Raw genomic sequence first — 15,293 nt, 5'->3', positions numbered from 1 at the left:
TTACAGCTATTCCAAAGATCAAGACCACAGATCAGAACCTTGTAACAGATGCTGGAAAGCCTTTTGTGATGACGGTTCCCTACGATGCTTATCCTCGTGCTGAGGCGGAATGGTTTTACAATGACATCAGTCTACCTGGGCAAAACATTGACACATCTAACGAACGGACAGAATATAGGCTCAAGGACCCAAAGAAGTCAGACCAGGGTCGTTACAAGATTGTCATCAAGAACAAACATGGAACAGGAGAGGCTTTCATTAATCTGGATGTAATTGGTGAGTAGGAAATTCACCTAGATGATGTTTCCGATAATTTAACCTTTTCTAGATGTCTAATAAAAGTGTTGTTTTAGCTGTTCCGGGACCTGTGAAGAACCTGCATGTTGTTGACACTGCTGATGGTGAGGTCAGCCTTGCTTGGGAGGAACCGGAAAGTGATGGGGGAAGCAAGATCTTGGCTTATGTGGTTGAGAGACGAGATGTCAAACGCAAGACCTGGACAATGGCCACAGACCGTGCAGACATTCCAGAGTATTGTGTTGGTGGATTGCAGAGGGACAACATGTATTTCTTCCGTGTATGTGCTCGCAATAGAGTTGGAAATGGAGAGACTGTTACCACAGACGAGGCAGTTCAAGCCAAGAACAAATTTGGTGAGCTATGCTTTAGTTGATTTCTTCATTCGCTTGTTAAGTCTTATTTCATGCTCCACTGTTTCCAACAACAAACTATGTGCTGTAATACCACCGAAAAATAATGACCCTAACCTCATCTCCATACCAAAATCTCAGATAGCCTTATTGATATTTAATGAATCATTGAAATACTAATATCTGGGATGCTGTGTACACTGACTTTTTAAAAGCTTGGCTTAAATGTGTTATATGAATAAATAACCTCTTAGTGGTATTTGCATTTGAACTGAGTAGAAGCTTGTCATGAACACAACAGTTATAGAAACAGTACATCTATACATCTTGACTTAACAAGTGGATTGTCTAGTAAGAGTTGAGACTGTACCAACTAATCAAATTGTAATAATAAATAAAAATGTCATTCTTCTGCTTCTAACAGATGTGCCTGATGCACCTCAGAAGGTTATGGTTGGAGTTGTCAATAGGTTAGGTGCCACAGTGTCCTGGGAACCACCACTGTTTGATGGAGGATCTGAGATCACATCTTATATCATTGAACTCCGTGACAGAACCTCTCTGAAATGGGAGCCTGCTTTGGTGGTCAAAGCTGAGGATCGCACAGCCACACTCAGTGATGTTGTTGAAAACAAGGAGTACATCTTTAGGGTTAGAGCTGAGAACAAGGCTGGAATTGGCCAACCAAGTGCTGCCACAGATCCAGTGAAGATTATGGATCCCATTGGTTAGTAGGGTTTACATATATATATATATTTTTAATATCTCTTTAGTTGTTGCAAAACCCAGTGTCAAACTTTCATTTTTTTCCCATTACAGAGAGGCCAAGTCCACCTCTGAACTTTAATTACACTAATCAGACCAAAGACTCTGTTCAGCTGTCATGGGAAACGCCCATCAGCAATGGAGGCAGCATGATCACAGGCTACATCATTGAGAAATGTGAAGATGGCACTGACAAGTGGCTGAGATGTAACGCGAGGCTTTGCCCTGACCTTTACTACAGGGTATGTCATCTTGACCTTTTTTTTGTTTTGAATTTCACAATACTAATTTTTTATCTTATTAAAAGTTTATTTGATTTGATTATGATTATATTTATTTATTCTATGTCCTATATTAAGGTTTCTGGACTGAAGTTTGGTCAGAAGTATCACTATAGAGTTTGCGCAGAAAATGCTGCTGGGGTGTCTGATCCAGCTGATGCAATTGGGCCACTTTTAGCTGATGACCCTCATGGTAAGACATTTTAACTTTAATCATTTTACTTTAAAGAAAAAGGAAAAATATATATACATTATTTTAAATGCTTTCTCTTTTTTATTTTCTGCCCTTAGTGGGACCCACCATGGACCTCAGTGGTTTCAAAAATGGTCTGGAGGTCATTGTCCCCAATGCTCTTATCATCCGAGTTCCCATAACGGGGTATCCTGTTCCTAAACCCAAGTGGACATTTGGTGACAAAGAGCTCACGGCAGGTGACCGTGTTTCCATGGTCACAAAGCCTACGTACACCGAACTGGCTGTTGCACCAAGTGTGCGTCCAGACAAAGGAACATATACCTTACAACTGGAGAATGATGTGACAACCATATCTGGAGAGATCGAAGTTAATGTTATTGGTATGCAAATTTTCATTTTAACGTCTTGTCTTTGGTTTTGCACAATAATTAATGTACAATCCTATTTTTGCATATTTCAGCATGTCCAAGTGCACCGAAAGACTTCAAAGTTGCAGAGGTGACCAGGCATCATGTGCACCTAATGTGGGAAGCACCTGAGCATGATGGAGGCAGCCCTGTAAGTGGGTACAATATTGAGAAAAGAGAGGTTTCCCGCAAGACCTGGGTCAAGGTGAGATGTTTTAAAAAAAATTCTTGTTTACAGTATTTGTACACTCAGTGAAACATTTAGGTTCTAACAACATCTACACTTCAGGTGATGTCAGGCGTACAGGACCTTGAGTACACTGTCACAGATGTCATTGAGGGCAAGGAGTACTTGTTCAGTGTTATTGCTTGCAACAAATGTGGACCAGGAGAGCCAGCATACATTGATGAACCTGTGAATGTATCCTCCCCAGCCAGTAAGTCTTACAAAATGTTACACACAGACATAATGTTTTTATAATACTTAATATACTGTTGCTCATTCTGTCTTGACAATATTGTTCCGTTAGTTTGAGGGGTTTGAAATAAAGAACAGTATGACAGTGTATGAAACTTGTTTGAAATACAGCTGTGCCTGACCCTCCTGAGAACCTAAAATGGAGGGACAAATCAGCAAAGGGCATCTTCCTGCTTTGGGAAGCTCCCAGATATGATGGTGGTGCTGCTGTCAAGGGCTACATTGTTGATAAATGTCAGCGTGGCACTGACAAATGGGAGGCCTGTGGAGATCCCATACCTGAGCTTAAGTGAGTAATGATTCTTCGTAAGCATCCCCATAATGGAACTAAAGCATATAATTGTGTTTTATAATTATTCAGATACATCTCTAATCTGTCTCAATATACATATCAAAGGTTCCAGGTAACTGGTCTTGTTGAAGGTCAATGGTATGCCTACCGCGTGAGAGCGGTGAACAGACTTGGAGCCAGCCGACCATGCAAGGCTACAGATGAGATCCTTGCTGTCGATCCTAAAGGTTAGTAATAAAGATCCAACTTTTTAATAGTTAAATAAATTTTAGTTAGAATCTGCTATATTCACATTTTTATTTTACTACAGAGCCACCAGAGATCCAGCTGGATGCAAAGCTTCTTGCAGGCTTGACTGCTAGGGCTGGCACTAAGATTGACCTGCCTGCTGATGTGCTTGGCAAGCCGGAGCCGAGAGTGAAATGGACAAAGGCTGACCTTGTCCTGAAACCAGAGGATAGGATAACCATTGACACAAAACCTGGCCATTCCACACTTTCCATTGCAAACACAACCAGATCTGACACAGCCACCTATATCATTGAGGCTGTCAACACTTGTGGCCGTGCCACAGCAACGGTTGACGTCAACATTCTTGGTAGGGGGTTGCTTTACATAATCTGTAATTTCAGCCTAATGCAATTAGAAAAAATTAGCCAATCATTTCTTTGCTTTGTATTGAAAAACAGATAAACCTGGCCCTCCCGCTGCATTTGATATCTCTGAAATCACCAATGAATCCTGCTCTCTGGCCTGGAATGCCCCCAGAGATGATGGTGGCTCCCCAATTACCAATTACGTTGTTGAGATGAGACCCACAGATAAAGAAGAATGGCAGAAACTGTCTGCTACAATCAAACAAACTGCTTTCAAAGCCTGCAAACTGGTATCTATGAAGGAATATGTCTTCAGAGTTTCTGCTGAGAACCAGTATGGCATTGGGACTCCTGCAGAGCATGTGCCTATTGTTGCAAAGTATTCATTTGGTAAGTGTACATGTCACCATATTATACATTAAGTTTCTTTATCTCAACTTATTTACAAAATCAATTCTCTTTCTCTGTCCTCAGATACTCCTGGGGCACCAACCAAGGTTCAGCCTTCTGATATCACAAAGGATGCTGTAACTCTAACTTGGTATGAGCCTGATGAAGATGGTGGAAGCCCTATCACTGGTTACTGGGTTGAGAGGTTCGATCCTGAGACTGACAAATGGATCAGGTGTAACAAGCTGCCAATTAAGGACACAACATACAGGTAGGATAATTGTTTTCATTGTGTCAGCATTTAAATGGTGAAGGAAAGGCAAAATAAATTCTCAAATGAATGTTACCTTTTAAGGGTGAAAGGTTTGCCAACAAAGAAGAAGTACAGGTTCCGTGTTTTGGCTGAGAATCTTGCTGGACCAGGAAAGCCAAGTGATGAGACTGATCCAGTTTTGATTAAAGATCCAATTGGTAAGTTACAGTTTTATTTTCCAGTGTTGAGGCAATTCAATATTTCAATTTTAAAGTCATGATGTTGTTTCATTTAAAATGTTGTTGTTTTAGATCCTCCTTGGGCTCCTGGGAAACCATTCATCAAAGACAGTGCCAAGACATCAGTACTTCTGCAGTGGACCAGGCCTGAGCATGATGGCGGTGCTAAGATTGAGTCCTACATAATTGAACTTCAAAAGACTGGAACTGAGGAATGGGTTCGTGTAGCTGAGGATGTTCCAACAACAGAGCATTTATTGAAGGGTCTGATGGAGAAGCAAGAGTATTCTTTTAGAGTCAAGGCCATCAATGTTGCTGGAGAGAGTGTACCCAGTGACCCAAGTGACCCTGTTGTTTGCAAAGAGAGACTTTGTAAGTATTGACAGAAAGTTTGAAAACTGATTTGTCTAAATATTATGGTAATTTTAGTCATAATTATATATCAAGATCATGTCATATATATATATATATATATATATATATATATATATATATATATATATATATATATATATATATATATATATATAGAATATAGATAGATATATCAATATGCATAACATATAATTGTATGTTTGGACTTTGTACCAAATCATTGACCAAGTTACATGCTCATTAAAAGTCCAATATCAGAATTTAGTTGTTTATTCAACTACTAATAATTTAACTATTAATTACAATTCTGTGTCAAATTGTCATCTCATTCAAACTTTCTTCTGTTCATTTGAAATAAATTAACGTTAATCTGTTTATGGAAACACTGTGCACAGTACAAGTTAAATAATGTAAATATGTTTATCTAAATAATGGCTTATCCAGAATATTAATATTAAACAGAAAATAGTAGACATGTATATGTGGTCAATGTCCATTGTCATTGCAAATATTATTTTTCATATAAAGATATTAGTCTAATTGCATCACAAACCCCAATTTTCGAATGCATCACTAACACATTCTCTTATTTTTGTATTCAAACTGCAATGATGATAATGATATTATTTTTTTGTCATTCTCATTTGGCCAGATCCTCCAAATGCCCCACGTTGGCTTGAGGTGGTTAACATTACTAAAATCAACTGTGACCTGAAGTGGACTGAACCAGATAGTGATGGTGGCTCTCCAATCACTAACTATGTTGTTGAGAAGAGAGACGTCAGGCGCAGGGCCTGGCAGGCTGTGGACACCACAGTGAAAGATACCAAGTATACTGTCACTCCACTTAGTGAAGGCTCTCTTTATGTGTTCCGTGTTGCTGCTGAGAATGCAGTTGGAGTAAGCGAGTTCTGTGAACTGGAGGACTCTGTTTTGGCCAAGGATACTTTCAGTAAGTTGAACTTCACGTCATATTTAATATATTTAAGAATAATAATTTATACATAATAATATATACATTATTATAGCGTAATATATAGTAATATTAATTAATAATATGAATAATTTGTATTTATTTATTTTGTATTATTAATAAAATGTTTCATTCATGACCTCTAGCAACCCCTGGACCACCCTATGCTTTGACTGTTGTGGAGGTGTCCAAGAGACATGTTGACCTGAAATGGGAGCCACCCAACAGTGATGGTGGAAGACCCATCACCAAGTATGTAAAATTTTTACACTGGTTTTGTTGAATGCAAACAAAAATATGTTTGCACATGGTGTTCAAAGCAAAACAATTATCTCATGAATCATTCTTTTTATAGGTATGTTATTGAGAAGAAAGAGAAGTTGGGCACACGCTGGGTAAAGTCTGGAAAGACATCTGGCCCTGAATGCAAGTACAGGGTGACCGATGTTGATGAGGGCACTGAGGTGCAGTTCCAGGTCCGTGCTGAGAATGAAGCTGGAGTTGGCCACCCGAGTGAACCTACTGTTTTCATGGTCATTGAGGATCCCATAAGTATGTTTAATTAATGCATCATTACATAGCATGTAACACATACCAATGCTCAATTAGTTATAGATGATTATGTACACCCCATAATATGGACTGATTTAAATGGTTTTTTTTTTTTAGGTCCACCTTCTCCTCCAATTGAAGTCAAGATTGTTGATGCCAGCAGAGAGCACATCAACATTACATGGAAAGCTCCAGAAAAGAATGGAGGAAGTCCAGTCACAGGCTACCATGTTGAGCTGTCTGAAGCTGGAACGGAGAAGTGGATGAGGATTAATGCCCGTCCTGTCAAAGAGCTTAGTTTTAAGGCTGAGGAGGGTATCATTCCTGAGAAAAAATATGTTTTGAGAGTTCGTGCTATTAATGCTATTGGAGTCAGTGATCCCTCCGAAATTTCAGATGGTGTCTTTGCCAAAGACCCTGACTGTAAGTACTATTCAATTATTCAATTATTTATTGTGAATGAACGTGCCTATATATATATATATATATATATATGTATATATATATATATATATATATATATATATATATATATATATATATATATATATATATATATATATATATATATATATATTGAATTGATTTGATTTGATTTATTTTTTTAGCTATTTTGATTCTGGTATTTCTTAAATGTTTTAACATATTAAAGGTGCACCAACCATGGATCTCGAGACTCAAGATATTGTAGTTGTTGAGGGTGAGAAGATGAATATAAAAATCCCATATAGAGCAATTCCAAAACCATCAATGGTCTGGAAAAAGGGTGACACTGAATTAAAGACTGAAGACAGGATGACATTGACATGTGAACTTAATCATGTTCACCTGGAGCTTCTGAAGTGTAAACATGAAGATGCTGGCGTGTACACTGTTACTCTTGAGAATGGTCTGGGTTCAGTAACTGGCACAATCAACGTAAATGTGATCGGTAAGAAACTGTAAAACTATATAATTTGGCTTTAACTGATTCACACTTATCATACCTACAGCTTAATGCTTCATTACATTTTTCATTTACAGGCCTGCCTGGACAATGTAAGGACATCTCTCCAAGTGAGGTCACCAAGAACTCCTGCAAGATTTCTTGGGAGCCTCCAGAGAGTGATGGTGGTAGCCCAATCTTGCACTATGTTCTGGAGCGTAGAGAAGCTCAGAAGAAGACATTTTTGCCTGTGATGTCTAGAGATAATGTTTTAAGCTTTTTGGTCAAAGATCTTATGCTAAATGGTGAATATTACTTCAGAGTGAAGGCTGTTAACAAAATTGGCAGTGGTGAGTTTCTTGAACTCCGCAATCCTGTCATAACAGAAGAACAGAAACGTAAGTATATATTTTATTATTCATTTTATCTTATGTACATTCTCTCAGGTCATGTTTGTCGTTCTTTGTTTCTAATATTTTCACTTTTATTAATATTTGTGTTTTTTATTCATTTATATACTCTCATTATTTTACAGAACATCCAGACCCACCAATTGAGGTTGAGGGACACAATCCCACCTCAAATTCAATCACAGTTACTTGGATGGCACCACCATATGATGGTGGATGCCCAATCACAGGGTACATTCTTGAGAAGATTGAAAAAGATGGTGACAGATTTGAGAGATGCGTTCCAAATCTGGTACCTGGTTTCTCCTACACTGTCACTGGCTTGACTGAAGGAAAAGAATACCAGTTCCGTGTCCGTGCAGAGAACATTGCAGGAGCAAGTGACCCATCTCGCAGTACACCACTGATTAAGGCTGCTGATCCTGTTGGTATGTAAAAAAGCTAAATCCATTACATCTCCACTTTGAGTATGCAAACTTGTCTTTGTGTTAAATAAAGATTTTAAAAAGTGACATTTAATTGCATTTCCTGCTTCAGAACCACCAAAGGTATCACTTCATGCCCGTATTGCAACTGGCCTCAGTATCAAAAAGGGAGAGGAGATTAGATTGGATGCTTACATATCTGGATCTCCCTACCCAACTGTTACATGGCTCAGAAATGACGAGAATGTCAAACAGCCGCCAGCTAAGAAGAAACCAGAAATTGTGAAGAAGAAAAAGAAGTCTGTTCAGCCTGAACCTGAAGAAGAATTCCATCCACCACTTTTAGATCGCCTGTCATTTGACCAGACCAAAAGGGGTGAAACTGCTCTGATGGTGCGTGATGCCATCAGATCTGACCATGGAAATTTCACTATTAGAGTTGAGAATACCCATGGTTTTGCAATAGCAACTTGTGATGTCAATGTTCTTGGTATGTTATTTTTTCAACTACTATGTTTATTTTTAACTACTATGGTATGTCCTTAAGTATTTATTCACATTTCTGTCTTTTATAACTTACAGATAAACCTGGCCCCCCTGTCAACTTTGGATTTGATGATATCAGGAACACCTCCGTTATTTGCACTTGGGATGCACCTCTTGATGATGGTGGCAGTGAGATTATCAACTACATACTGGAAAAGAAAGACAACACAACAGATGAGATTGGTTGGGTAACTGTGACCTCGACTCAAAAGGGATACAGTTACCCTGTAACTAAGCTTATTGAAGGAAAGGAGTACATCTTCAGAGTCACAGCAGAAAACAAGTTTGGCTGTGGACATCCATGCTACTCTGAACCACTTGTTGCAAAGAATCAATTTGGTAAAATCATATATCAGTTATACTTTGAACAGTAGTTGGCTTATATTATAGTTTATTATAGTTTATTGATTATTGTTTTTCAGAACCACCTGATGCTCCCAACATGCCAAGAATTGGAGAAGTCACCTCCAGCACAGCTGCCCTCAGCTGGCATGAGCCAAAGGACAATGGTAGCCCTATCTTGGGCTATTGGGTTGAGAGACGTGAAGTCAACAGCAAATATTGGATCAGAGTGAACCCCAATCTTCTTAGTGCACTGACAGTTAAGGTTGAGGGTCTTATGGAAGGCCTTGTTTACGTCTTTAGGGTCTGTGCTGAAAATCTTGCTGGGCCAGGAGAATTCAGTGTACCAACTGACCCTCAAACTGCAATGGATGCAATCTGTAAGTGTGGAAAATGAAAACTAAACATGTAAAGTATGGCTGTCAATTGGTATAAATATTTCATTTGTAATTAGTTTAATAAAAAGTTACAAAAAACAAACAAACAAAAAAATCACATTCTCTGGCAACCTGCATTGAAACTCATGATTAATACTATCTGTAAATGTAATTCATTTTGCAGTGCCACCTGGTCCACCTGTACCAAAAATTGTTGATGTCACAAATACTACTATTGATATAAGTTGGGTACCTCCATTGTACAACGGTGGTGGAGAAATCCTTGGATATCATGTTGAGCGCTGTGTGGTTGGAGAGAAGGATTGGGTCCGCTGCACTGAGTTTAGATGCAAAGACCGCAAGTATACTGTTACTGGACTGACTGAAGGGGCTGATTATTACCTCCGTGTGTATGCTGTAAATGATGCAGGACATGGAGCCCCAGGCATGACTGAACCTGTTCAGGCCAAAGAACCTGAAGGTATGTTGAAAAAAACGTGTGGGATTTTCCACAAAAAGTGTGCAAAAGAAACAGTCAACCTAAATTAAGCTGCCACTCAAGATTATTTTACACCCATTTGGGCAATTCTAATCAAATATTTTAATCTGCATTGATTTAACAGAGGCACCAGGGGTTGAATTTGATGTCTCTGTAAGGAATGGAGTCATCATTAAAGCTGGAGAAACATTGCGTCTCCCTGCTGTTGTTACTGGACGACCTGTACCAGAAGTTAAGTGGACAAAGGATGATGCAGAGCCAGACAAGGAACGCATAGTTATTGAGACAGAAGTAAAGAACAGCACTTTAAGTATCAAAAATGCTTTGAGAACGGACCATGGCATATACCAGATCACAGGTACCAACGCCAGTGGAACCAAGGCTGCCTCTGTTAAGGTGGATGTTATGGGTAAGTAAAATGATACATATATTTTTTTTTATGAATATCAAAAAAGTCTAGGAAAAATTGTTTGTTTTTAATTCTGAAATTTGGGATGTTTTATTTTCAAAACAAAAGATGTTCCTGGACCGGTGGTTGATCTTAAGACAGTTCATGTGAGCAAGAAGATGATTTCACTCACCTGGTCAGATCCTCTGGATAATGGTGGAAGTGACATAATGGGCTATGTTGTTGAGAGAAAGGATGCCAAAATGCACATTTACAGACAACCCCTTGAAGTTGCCAATTGCAAATGTGACATTGTCGGTCTTCTTGATGGAGAAGAATACATGTTCCGTGTAGTTGCAAGAAACAAGTATGGCCTTGGTGCTCCAGTTGACCTTGGACCTGTTTTAGCAGTGGATCCCAAAGGTATATATAAGTTTGTGTGTGTGTGTGTATATGTGTGTGTGTATATATATATATATATATATTGGGGCCGGGACTTTAACGCGTTAATTAAGATTAATTAATTACGGGACTTTAACGCATTGATTATTACGCAAAAAAATAAATAACATAATTTTAACCACACTTATTTTTGCACAGTGGAAAGTTTTTCAAAGAATGAGTTTCGACAGACCGATTATACCGGAACACCAACTAGCGAGTCACGTCACGACCAGTGTTGTGCAAGTTACTTCCAAACTGTAATATATTATAGATTACTTACTACTGCTATTTAAAAGTAGTTCATTACACTACAATATTACTGTCTCAGAATTGTAATGCGTTACATTACTCCTGTATTACTTTTGAGTTACTTTCACCAAAATAACTACAGAAGTAGCTCTTAACATTCTAAGATGTAGACAGAGAGCATTTTACATCCAGTAGAAGGCGATATGATGAAGAATAATGACATGGGCCATCCAGGCTAACAATAGAGAATTGGCAAATAAGTGAATGCTCAAGACAATGCAAGAAATCATGACGATCCAACTCTGTTATAAGTATTATTTTAGAGGTAAAGTGATTATCTGGCAATATCTGAGAATAGCTTCTGTTCATAGACACAACAGAACTGTGTAAACTCTAAGTTATGACAATATGCGCATTTGTTTTTTTCTTATTGTTGCGACATAGTTGCGAGATAGCCTAGTTATTTCGGTTTTAGAAAAAGGTTGTATTTGACTGCATTTGCATTTGACTAGCCTACGTTCTTGTCCTCATCTCTGATAAACTAAGCAATACGCATCCATCTCGCGAATGTACAGTAGGGATGAGACGGTGGGGACATTTTCCCACCGGTTAATCAAAGTGTGATGACATCACCGGTATCTGGGCTTTTAAATCACTATTCTATTTAACCGAAAGGAACATGCGCACTGCCGCTTGGTCATAAATAACGGGAGCGGAGGCAAAGCGAGTGCTTTCAATGAATTCCTATAAAAGTTAAGCTTTCATATGAACTGAAAACGCGCTAGTGCGCGCACACCGTGAATGACAGCTCGTTAGTAAATGCGCGCTCTGTGTGCGGCCAAGCAGATTTTTAGTTTCGGTTTAAAATTAGCCTATTATTCTTAATGAAATACACAACACAATGACAAACCCCCTTTAATAGGCGCTTTTACATTTTACTTTGAAACCAAATCTTCCGCGATCATCTGTCAGCTTAAGATCACATTTTCGGTTCATGCTTCCGTTTTTATTTTAACGGCCTGTTCTCTAACTGAACTAAATGACTGTATATAAAAAATCTAAACGACGGTGTCACGGTGTGTAGTAGTCTTATTCTGTCATCTTCACCCAAGTGTTATAGGCATTAGGCCTATAGTTTGGCTCAGCAGCGCGCGCCTTGTCTCTCGTCCGTTCTTCGACGCGCTCGCCGTTGTGCTATTCTTTGAAACGACAGAGCCTTTAAACCTTCTTTAGCCACTTTTCCACCGGCCAGTGTGAGCACAGAGACTGAGATCATGCCTGCGGCACTTCTGTAAAATCCGCAATAAACACGTACGCCTTCACTGGACTATGTCACCATATCCAAAAGTACATCAGCAAGAGGGAGATGAATTGAAGTACTGAATTGAAGGAAAATTAAGTAAATCGCTATACAAAAATATATCAGAAGCTGTCAGTTAGTATTTAATTACTATCCTGGACACCACACGCGGCTATTGAATGACCACGAACAGGTAATAACTTGCATTTTTCATGCGTTAATGTATCACGCCTTTTTTTCCTTTTCCTTTTTCGTTTTATTGTATTTCTTTTCTTTTTTTTTGGGGGGGGGGGGGGGTAACGCACGCATTACTGGAAATGTACCGAGTAAAATATTACTGAAAATTGATTAGTAATGCCTTACACTACTGCGTTACAGCAAAAAGTAATAAGTTACTGTAATGTATTACTTTTGTAATGCGTTACTCCCAACACTGGTCACGACAACAACTAACTAGTGTGAACATGAACGAAGAAGCTGATGAGACCGCTTTGCTTGGCCCCGTCGATGGGAAATTTTGTTTTAAAAAACGAAAGGATGGAAGCGTCGACAAGAGCATGGTTGTGTACTATACAACAAGGAATTTGCGTATCACCGCAGCACATCGAGCCTCAAATATCACAAATATGCTTTTGCTAAACTTAATGGCAAACATTGCACTGGTCTGCTGGACTGAAATAAATAAACAATATTTTGTTGATTAAGCGTATGTATTCAGTCATTATTCAATGGTATACTAAAAGTCCATGTGAAAAATTACTTCTCATTGTTCTCAGGTCAAATATTTATATGCAATTAAAATGCGATTCATTTCGATTCATTAATTACAAAGCCTCTAATTAATTAGATTAATTTTTTTTATCGAGTCCCGGCCCTAATATATATATGTGCCGATATCAATTTTTCATGTTGCGATTAATTGCTGAAGTTTTATCACGATATTGAAATAAGTTGCAAAAAAAAGTGTTGCCATAGCATAACAGCTTTAAGAACTATTTTTGTAATAACAAAAATAACTGAATGTTTAATACAATAGTGCACCAAAAATATATACTGCTCTGGGAAAAAAATTAAGAGACCACTTAACATTGAGAAACAATGAGAAATCAATGTTTAGTGGTCTCTTGATTTTTTTCAGAGCTGTAAAAGTACAATTTTCAAACAGATTAAAGTGCAAAAGAATTAGGCTATAAGAACAACAGGTAGGCTAACAAATAAGGTCTCATTAATTAATGCATTAACTAAGATTGAGCAATAGCTACATTTGGTACAGAAAGTATAATGTTTTTGGTAATGTTAGTTAAGAAATACTGATCATTGTTAGTTCTATCTTAGGTCCATAAAAAGTTATTTTGATTTGATTGTAATGTTATTAAACAGTAACTAAGAAATTAACATTACTCAGAATGATTAATTCTTTATAAGTATTTTTCATTGTCAGTTTGGTAATAATTAAGTCGTTTGTCTCAAACTTTTGTTAAACAATATCAAATAATTAGAACAGTTCTAATTATTAGGGCATGTTGTAGTCCAGATTAAAACATAAAAATGTTTAAGTTTGAAAATAAATGGCCTATTAAGTCTTTAAGTATTAAGTATTTGGTGCTGTGATGAACAACATTGAGATTACAAAAAACGAATGGCTGTTTTAAAAACTACACGCAGTTTTTGTTTGTTTGCGGGTTTCCTGGGTAATCACTGCATTCTGCAGTCCATCAGCGCCCTCTGCTGTCAGTGAGCGGCACTTCATCAGCACGTCTCCTTCACCGGTTCAGTTGTGCAAACGCACGTTGGGCTTGTTTACATCTGAGCGCTTCCCTTTGACGCAGAATACAGCCGTGTTGAGCATTTATATGGTTAATGGACAAAGTATTCTTGAGTGCATTATAAAAAAATTATAAATTGTTAATAAATTATTTACGATATTTTAAAGTGCCCACGATAACAATACCGTGCATATTCATTATCGTGATAAATCGCATTATCGAAAATCGGCACATGTCTAATATACAGGCATGAATCCTCATGTGCGTGTGTGTGTATTTTTTTGTATTAGTTTAATAGTTATACAAAAGGGATAAACAACTTTCTTGAAATTTTAGGAGTTCCATCTGCCCCAGAGAAATTGCACTATACAGAAAGGACCAAGAACACCATTACTTTGACTTGGGAACCTCCTCGTAGTGATGGCGGTTCTCCAATCAGAGGCTACTATATTGAAAAGATGAGACAAGACAGCAATGAATTTGATGTTGCCAACCGTCAACTCTGCAAAGACCTTACAATCACTCTGGAAAATTTGACTGAGAACATGATGTATGACTTCAGAGTGAAAGCTGTCAGTGAGGTTGGCGATGGAGAACCATCCAAATCAATCAGTGTCAATATTCAGGATGATGAACGTATGTATCTCTCTCAATTTTAAAAGCATGTAGTTCCAGTTTGCTATATAATTGCTTAACATTTTCACTGATATTTTACTCTATTTTAGATTCACCAACTGTTAAGTGGTTGAAATTCTTTAAGAGTGATGCCATTATTGTCAAGAAGGGGGCAGCTATTGAAATTCCTGCTGAAATTTTTGGCCTACCCTTGCCTACGTTTGAGTGGACAAAGAATGGAGTAGTCATTGACCAACCCACTGAGATGATGACGTTGGAATCAGAAGAGATTAACAGACAAACTATCAACACCAAAATTGGCATTCCTGAAACTGTAAGACAAGACACTGGAATATACAAATTAACTGCCACAAATGCTCGTGGAGTGGGTCAACGTACAATCCGTGTGGATATCTTGGGTAAGCCTTTAAATTTTATCCATTATTTGATTTTACTTAAGCTTATTGATTTTCCACCACATGGGAAGTAGTATTGAGTGTTACAAGTTACACAATAATGTGTAATTATCTTTATGATAATTGATGAGATTTCTTAATTGT

At 38.0% G+C, this 15,293-nt stretch overlaps 1 protein-coding gene and 1 long non-coding RNA gene across 4 annotated transcripts in view; one reads left to right on the top strand and one right to left on the bottom strand.

The window, feature by feature from the left end:
• The window catches only part of LOC137075620 (uncharacterized), a 133,781-nt gene that overhangs the window by 12,393 nt on the left and 106,095 nt on the right, over nucleotides 1-15,293 (bottom strand). The window lies entirely within an intron of this gene.
• The window catches only part of ttn.1 (titin, tandem duplicate 1), a 146,412-nt gene that overhangs the window by 64,115 nt on the left and 67,004 nt on the right, over nucleotides 1-15,293 (top strand). For both annotated transcript variants that reach the window (XM_067444381.1, XM_067444382.1), the window contains 30 exons: nucleotides 7-276; nucleotides 354-653; nucleotides 1,075-1,377; nucleotides 1,470-1,657; nucleotides 1,775-1,889; nucleotides 1,988-2,272; nucleotides 2,353-2,504; nucleotides 2,589-2,736; nucleotides 2,889-3,066; nucleotides 3,175-3,296; nucleotides 3,380-3,667; nucleotides 3,759-4,055; nucleotides 4,140-4,326; nucleotides 4,411-4,526; nucleotides 4,620-4,919; nucleotides 5,575-5,874; nucleotides 6,042-6,147; nucleotides 6,251-6,447; nucleotides 6,565-6,870; nucleotides 7,100-7,378; nucleotides 7,471-7,770; nucleotides 7,908-8,210; nucleotides 8,320-8,697; nucleotides 8,790-9,092; nucleotides 9,176-9,475; nucleotides 9,657-9,953; nucleotides 10,096-10,380; nucleotides 10,489-10,782; nucleotides 14,455-14,754; nucleotides 14,844-15,152. In XM_067444381.1, coding sequence (XP_067300482.1) covers nucleotides 7-276; nucleotides 354-653; nucleotides 1,075-1,377; nucleotides 1,470-1,657; nucleotides 1,775-1,889; nucleotides 1,988-2,272; nucleotides 2,353-2,504; nucleotides 2,589-2,736; nucleotides 2,889-3,066; nucleotides 3,175-3,296; nucleotides 3,380-3,667; nucleotides 3,759-4,055; nucleotides 4,140-4,326; nucleotides 4,411-4,526; nucleotides 4,620-4,919; nucleotides 5,575-5,874; nucleotides 6,042-6,147; nucleotides 6,251-6,447; nucleotides 6,565-6,870; nucleotides 7,100-7,378; nucleotides 7,471-7,770; nucleotides 7,908-8,210; nucleotides 8,320-8,697; nucleotides 8,790-9,092; nucleotides 9,176-9,475; nucleotides 9,657-9,953; nucleotides 10,096-10,380; nucleotides 10,489-10,782; nucleotides 14,455-14,754; nucleotides 14,844-15,152 — 7,506 coding nt within the window. The remainder of the gene's footprint in view (nucleotides 1-6; nucleotides 277-353; nucleotides 654-1,074; nucleotides 1,378-1,469; nucleotides 1,658-1,774; nucleotides 1,890-1,987; nucleotides 2,273-2,352; nucleotides 2,505-2,588; nucleotides 2,737-2,888; nucleotides 3,067-3,174; nucleotides 3,297-3,379; nucleotides 3,668-3,758; nucleotides 4,056-4,139; nucleotides 4,327-4,410; nucleotides 4,527-4,619; nucleotides 4,920-5,574; nucleotides 5,875-6,041; nucleotides 6,148-6,250; nucleotides 6,448-6,564; nucleotides 6,871-7,099; nucleotides 7,379-7,470; nucleotides 7,771-7,907; nucleotides 8,211-8,319; nucleotides 8,698-8,789; nucleotides 9,093-9,175; nucleotides 9,476-9,656; nucleotides 9,954-10,095; nucleotides 10,381-10,488; nucleotides 10,783-14,454; nucleotides 14,755-14,843; nucleotides 15,153-15,293) is intronic.

The sequence above is a fragment of the Pseudorasbora parva genome, chromosome 5, assembly GCF_024679245.1.
Source record: "Pseudorasbora parva isolate DD20220531a chromosome 5, ASM2467924v1, whole genome shotgun sequence".
Classification (NCBI taxonomy): Eukaryota; Metazoa; Chordata; class Actinopteri; order Cypriniformes; family Gobionidae; genus Pseudorasbora; species Pseudorasbora parva.
This window is presented reverse-complemented; position numbering and strand designations above follow the sequence as displayed.